Source organism: Culex pipiens, chromosome 1, assembly GCF_016801865.2.
Source record: "Culex pipiens pallens isolate TS chromosome 1, TS_CPP_V2, whole genome shotgun sequence".
In the NCBI taxonomy this organism is placed as follows: domain Eukaryota; kingdom Metazoa; phylum Arthropoda; class Insecta; order Diptera; family Culicidae; genus Culex; species Culex pipiens.
Window position 1 is genome coordinate 23,168,947 of NC_068937.1, and position 6,938 is coordinate 23,175,884.

Below are 6,938 nucleotides of genomic sequence, written 5' to 3' on the forward strand. Positions count from 1 at the left end.
ATTACAAGTCGAAATTCCAAAAGCTTAAAACTCTGAAATTTAGAAATTCGAAAATAAAAATTTACGAAAAAACACTATTTTTATCAAAAATACAAAACATTTAATTCAAAATCAGGAATTTGAAAATTTAAGAATTTAAGAATTTAAGAATTTAAGAATTTAAGAATTTAAGAATTTAAGAATTTAAGAATTTAAGAATTTAAGAATTTAAGAATTTAAGAATTTAAGAATTTAAGAATTTAAGAATTTAAGAATTTAAGAACTTAAGAATTTAAGAATTTAAGAATTTAAGAATTTAAGAATTTAAGAATTTAAGAATTTAATAATTTAAGAATTTAAGAATTTAAGAATTTAAGAATTTAAGAATTTAAGATCAGGATTGCATGTTTTCGAATCCGTATTGGCTTATTTAAAATGTTTTGCTTGAATTTTGCTTTTTATTCAATACAAATGATTTGTCTCTTGCATGTCTATGCGTTGACCAAAATTAATCAAACACAGCCCCAATCTGACCTCAAAAACTAAACTGCTTCACCCCAGATTGCCAAAAGGTGGCCAAAAGTCATTTTTCATGCGTAAACTTGCAACACAGGAGGGAAAATATCACCAAACTCGAAGAATTGAAATCGAAAAATCAATCATCACTCCTAATGTAAACATTTACTGACGTGAGCAGGATAAACTCTATGTTTACAAACTCACATTGGCCTAATTACATTGTTTTGCTTGAAAAAACCATCCGTCAGACGATTTGCTCCCGGTAGATCCCGGAGCTAACCTGAGTTTTGTTTAGATTCGGATGAACACGGATGAACTCGAACCTAAATTAGCTCTCGCACAAGTACCGCGGTGGGCTTGACGCGGGTGCCAAATTAGCTTTGCAACGCAATTAGGTCCCTGCGGTGGAGATGCCCTTAGGGTTAGTTTTAAGGCTCATTTTATCAAAATGCTATTTTTCCTAGATCAGTAGTGTCCCTACCAATGACTTGCATGTATTATAAAGTATGATTTATGTTTTGGTTATTTTTGTTGAGAGCTTTTAAAAAAATCTTGTTCAGGTGGGGCAAGTGTACCATATGGGTTTTCAGTTTGGAAAAAAATACGAATTGCTGCAGCAACATATTTTATTGGGAAATAAATACAGAAAAGTACTTAAAAACTGCAAAACAATTGTTAAAAAGAATCGTCCATACAAAATATAGTGTTATTATTATGAAAATTTCCTTTTTTCCATCTAATTAATTTTTTTTTTCGTGAAGACGATCAATTTTTTAGAAACATATTATTATTTAATCTAAAAATGAAAAAAACGTTGCAAAAACATTCCAATCTGATGTATTTAAGTGATAACAGTTCAATTGTTAGCAAATTAACATGTTGTTTCATGCATTGTTCCTCTTGCCCCTACGGGTTGTTCGTCTTGCCCCACTAGTTGAGTAGAACGTACGGAATCAAAAAAAATTAAATAATTTTTTAACATTAAAAACAGGATTTTTTAAAAACTTGTGCTATCAATGTCTTAGTCAAAACCTGGAATAAGATGATTATAAAAAAATCCGACAGATTTTTAAACGTTTTTGATGGGTTATAACGAGCATTTTCTGAGCTTGTTAAACTTGCCCCACTTTCCCCTATCGAGATTTTCTTGATCGTCAGTCGTAATTTGTCGAAGGTAGATCGAGAAATTACTATCGAATGATCTCAATCTACTATCGACCAATTACGACTTACCATGGACAAATTACGATCGTAATATATATTACGATCGCGAAATCGTAATATATATTACGATCGAGAAATCACGATCGAATGCAATAATCACCACGTCTGGTTGTCGATCTTCCCTATGAGCAGTTCTCTAGGATTTCGGTCATTCGATTTTTTTTGTATTTTTTAATCCGACTGAAACTTTTTTGGTGCCTGCGGTATGCCCAAAGAAGCCATTTTGCATCATTAGTTTGTCCATATAATTTTCCATACAAATTTGGCAGCTGTCCATACAAAAATGATGTATGAAAATTCAAAAATCTGTATCTTTTGAAGGAATTTTTTGATCGATTTGGTGTCTTCGGCAAAGTTGTAGGTATGGATACGGACTACACTGGAAAAAAATAATACACGGTAAAAAAAAATTTGGTGATTTTTTATTTAACTTTTTATCACTAAAACTTGATTTACAAAAAAACACTATTTTTAATTTTTTTTATTTTTTGATATGTTTTAGAGTACATAAAATGCCAACTTTTCAGAAATTTCCAGGTTGTGCAAAAAATCATTGACCGAGTTATGAATTTTTTAATCAATACTGATTTTTTCAAAAAATCGAAATTTTGGTCGTAAAAATTTTTCAACTTAATTTTTCGATGTAAAATCAAATTTACAATCAAAAAGTACTTTAGTGAAATTTTGATAAAGTGCACCGTTTTCAAGTTATAGCCATATTTAAGTGACTTTTTTGAAAATAGTCGCAGTTTTTCATTTTTTTAAATGAGTGCACATGTTTGCCCACTTTTGAAAAAAATATTTTTGAAAAGCTGAGAAAATTCTCTATATTTTGCTTCTTCGGACTTTGTTGATACGACCTTTAGTTGCTGAGATATTGCAATGCAAAGGTTTAAAAACAGGAAAATTGATGTTTTCTAAGTCTCACCCAAACAACCCACCATTTTCTATCGTCAATATCTCAGTAACTAATGGTCCGATTTTCAATGTTAATATATGAAACATTTGTGAAATTTTCCGATCTTTTCGAAAAAAATATTTTCAAAATTTTCAAATCAAGGCTAACATTTTAAAAGGGCGTAATATTGAATGTATGGCCTTTTTAAAATGTTAGCCTTGATTTGAAAATTTTGAAAATATTTTTTTCGAAAAGATCGGAAAATTTCACAAATGTTTCATATTTTAACATTGAAAATCGGACCATTAGTTGCTGAGATATTGACGATAGAAAATGGTGGGTTGTTTGGGTGAGACTTAGAAAACATCAATTTTCCTGTTTTTAAACCTTTGCATTGCAATATCTCAGCAACTAAAGGTCGTATCAACAAAGTCCGAAGAAGCAAAATATAGAGAATTTTCTCAGCTTTTCAAAAATATTTTATCAAAACTGGGCAAACATGTGCACTAATTTAAAAAAATGAAAAATTGCGACTATTTTCAAAAAAGTTACTTAAATATGGCTATAACTTGAAAACGGTGCACTTTATCAAAATTTCTCTAAAGTACTTTTTGATTGTAAATTTGATTTTACATCGAAAAATTAAGTTGAAAAATTTTTACGACCAAAATTTCGATTTTTTGAAAAAAATCAGTATTGATTAAAAAATTCATAACTCGGTCAATGATTTTTTGCACAACCTGGAAATTTCTGAAAAGTTGGCATTTTATGTACTCTAAAACATATCAAAAAATAAAAAAAAAATAAAAATAGTGTTTTTTTGTAAATCAAGTTTTAGTGATAAAAAGTTAAATAAAAAAATCACCAAATTTTTTTTACCGTGTATTATTTTTTTCCAGTGTAGTCCGTATCCATACCTACAACTTTGCCGAAGACACCAAATCGATCAAAAAATTCCTTCAAAAGATACAGATTTTTGAATTTTCATACATCATTTTTGTATGGACAGCTGCTAAATTTGTATGGAAAATTATATGGACAAACTAATGATGCAAAATGGCTTCTTTGGGCATACCGCAGGCACCAAAAAAGTTTCAGTCGGATTAAAAAATACAAAAATTAAAATTGAAGAAAAAAGACCGATTTCGTAGAGAATTGCTCCTATCTCAATTTTTCTCCATCTACCGATGAATTCTTCAGTCCCTTCAAACTGCGTACTTCGAATCTCTTCCTTCCACGATATATTCTATTCCTCGATGGTTTCTTGGATTCTATAGGGGCAGGGAGGGCAGAATGCTCCAGGATACTCGTTCTTGGGCCGCTCGTCTCCAGTCGCCCTCAATGTTGGCCGCTGACTTATACGATATCAGCATGTTTGTAGTCTTGGTATAACTCAAAGTTCATGCGCCTGCGCCACCGGTCTCCTACTCGCTTGCCGCGCCGAAGATAGTACGCAGGATTCTCCGCTCGAAGACCCCAAGTGCTCTCTGGTCAGCCTGCTTCGGCGTAATTTTCGTAGGGGCGTCCTTAGGCTGCGGGACCTTAGCTGGCACCTGTTTGCAGCAATAATCCGCCGGCAAGTGTTTATGGTCAGTCCGGTCTTCGCAGCTTCCTCCACAGAACGACGGTCGATACCAATGATGTCGATGTCGTCAGCGTATCCAAGCAGCATGTGCGATTTGTTGATGAGTATTCCGTTCTTTTGCACGTGTGACCTGACTTCATGCCCAAGCAAAACACACGACTGATTTATTTCTCGTTTACTCACGCACATATTCTCAACTTCTCTCTTGGCTGGCCTGCTCTCGCATTACGCTACATGAACTCTCTCTTCTCTGCCACGCTCATTCACTACACTGACCTTCGAGTAGCACCTTCCAACGCTATGATGAACAGTAAGTTCGAGAGAGCATCGCTCTGCTTCAATGCATCGAACGTAACGAAAGCTTCAGATGTCTCGTTGGCTAGTCGCATGCTTGATTTTTCTCAGTTGAGCGTTGCACGAATCAGTCTTATTAGCTTTGCCGGAAAGCCGTGTTCTACCATAATCTTCCAAAGTGCGTTTCTTTTGACTGAATCGTACGCCGCTTTGAAGTCATCCCCAATCACTACTAAACCGACTCCGTGCATCGCCTTTTCGCCGCAACTGTAGTAGATGTGGTACTTGAAAGAGGTTTTGGCGATGGGGTCCATTGCCGTGAATTATCTCACTCTCCATGACCATCGAACTTCCTTGACTAGCTTGATAACATTCTGAACATTGAACAATCCTTTCAAATCGTCTAACTTTTCAGAAAGCTTATTTGAGAACTTATAAAATAAACAGAATTTGTGTGGTTATGTAAAAAAAATACATTTTTACTAAAAATTCGAAAAAAAAATCTGCCCGAAAATTGAAGTTTTATTCGTTACTTTTATGTTTTATTTAATGTAATTTCAATAGAACTTTGGTTCTAACCTGGATTCTAACAATCCGTTTGCTAAAAATGAGTAATGGCAATTATATGAATTCAACTTTTGAGAAAAACAACCAAATGAAATAGAACTTTAGAACTAATCACTGCACACCAACCACCTGGACACGCGTCCCATTGATCACCAGCTCCGTCTGGGCGGCGTTCCAAGCCGGCAAGATGTACGCCGCGGGCGGAATCCCGCTCGCACGCACCGTCTCCGACTCGATGGTCAACTTGCGCAGCGATGGCTTCTTGAGAATCGGTCCAAAGGGGCGAAAATCCGGCGCTGTCAGGACGCACCCGACCAGCGTGAGATCGCGCAACTTGCAGAGATTGCGACCGATCTGGGCGAGGACTTGCTGCAGGGTGGCTTCGTCCGGACCGGCCGGGAGGGCCAGTTCCTCCAGGTCGTCGAGGATCGAGCAGAGGTTGTGCAGATTGTTGCTGGTCCAGCCGTCGGCGTAGGAGCGCGCACGGAGGACACGCAGACAGGGGAACATCAGGGCAAGCCGGTCGATGTCCACGTGGAGGGCCCGGTCAATGTCCATGGTGGAGACCATGTGGATCGGGTTGAACAGGTCCATCATTTCGGTGTCGGTGAAGACGGCGGGCGCGTCCGTGCGGAAGATCTGCAGACAGGGCAGGTCGCGAAGGTGACCCAGGTCACACTCCTGGCAGTTGATCAGCTCCAGCTCCTGGATCCGAACGTGGCTGGAGGACACCGCCGATTGGCAGTAACAGTTGTTGATGCCAACCGTCAACTTGCGGAGGTTCTGGAGACGTTTGCACAGCAAGTGGATGTCATTTCCGGCCTGTTGGTCGTCCTGCTCCAGCGTGGCCCCCGTCACCAACAGCTTGCACGTCCTCAGCTTGGACAGGTCAAAATCGGCGAAGGTCAACCCGGTCAGCATCGGCCCAAGCTCAACCGTGACCTCCAGCGAAACCACGTCCGGTGACAACTTCTCCAACAGGTCAATCATCCGTGTATCATTGACGACCAAGCTCAACTCCCTAATCCGAGGCAACGACGGCAACCGCTCCAACTCCTCCTGAAACACCTCTCCCGTTGCCCAAACGCTCCGAACATCCCCACTAACCTGCCAGCGCAACTCCACAATCTTGGGAAAGTTTCGCAGCACCCGGAGCAGCAGCTCCGCAAACCACGGCGCCGTCCAGGTCATCGCGAGACTTGTGGCCTCCGAGGCAAGCAGTTCCAGCTGGCATTTGACGTCGTCGTGACGCTTCGTCGGAACCGGAAGTCCACAGCGGGACAGGTCCACGTGGCGGTACGTGCGGTCCCCGCACAGCCCTTCCGACTGGGCCGGACGGAACACGAGCTGGTCCGAGCAGGCGCGGAAGACGAGCCGGTTCCAGCGGTGGGACACCGTGGACAGGGGGAGAATGTCGGGGAATTTGAGGTGCCGGAAGATGGACTCGAGGACCTTTGGTGGTGGGTGAAGGACAATTCTAGATGGGAATCGTAGGGTTGGTTGGGAGAGCTTACCTGGTCCGGGAATCCGTCGAAAGACGCGGCAGTAACGGTTTCGGTGGCCACCTGCATCGTTGATCGGTTTAATGTTTCTTTTCGAAGAACTAAAAATATTTTTGGCGGCAAAATCGCGACGCTTCGGAAACTGCACTGTTATGCCAAACTAGTTATTTTCAGGAAGAACTCGCTTTGCAGTTTGCACTCTCATTCGAGAAGAATAAATGTTTCATTTCAGTAAACCCATGCAAGCTGTTCATCTGGATTTTACGCAAATTATGGATTACGCAGCGTATGGCATTTGTCCCTATTTTGGGCTACTAAGCAGAGCGCACTTAAGGCAGCCTAAGTTTATTTTACATTAAAAAGTTGTATT

At 39.4% G+C, this 6,938-nt stretch overlaps 1 protein-coding gene across 1 annotated transcript; it reads right to left on the bottom strand.

Annotated features, from left to right (window-relative positions):
- Positions 1 to 5,131: 5,131 nt before the first annotated feature.
- Positions 5,132 to 6,740, bottom strand: LOC120420171 (uncharacterized). Its single transcript, XM_039583136.2, has 2 exons — positions 6,581 to 6,740; positions 5,132 to 6,518 (listed from the first exon to the last, which is right to left on the bottom strand). Exons 1-2 carry the CDS (start codon positions 6,635 to 6,637, stop codon positions 5,178 to 5,180), a joined length of 1,398 nt encoding a protein of 465 aa, XP_039439070.1. The 5' UTR covers positions 6,638 to 6,740; the 3' UTR covers positions 5,132 to 5,177.
- Between the last annotated feature and the right edge of the window lie 198 nt (positions 6,741 to 6,938).

Excerpts from the sequence above, each read along its gene's own strand:
- LOC120420171 (XM_039583136.2), bottom strand. The coding sequence starts at position 6,637 with ATGCAGGTGGCCACCGAAACCGTTACTGCCGCGTCTTTCGACGGATTC. Across the intron at positions 6,519-6,580 it reads TCGACGGATTCCCGGACCAG|GTCCTCGAGTCCATCTTCCG; the intron begins GTAAGCTCTCCC and ends CCACCACCAAAG.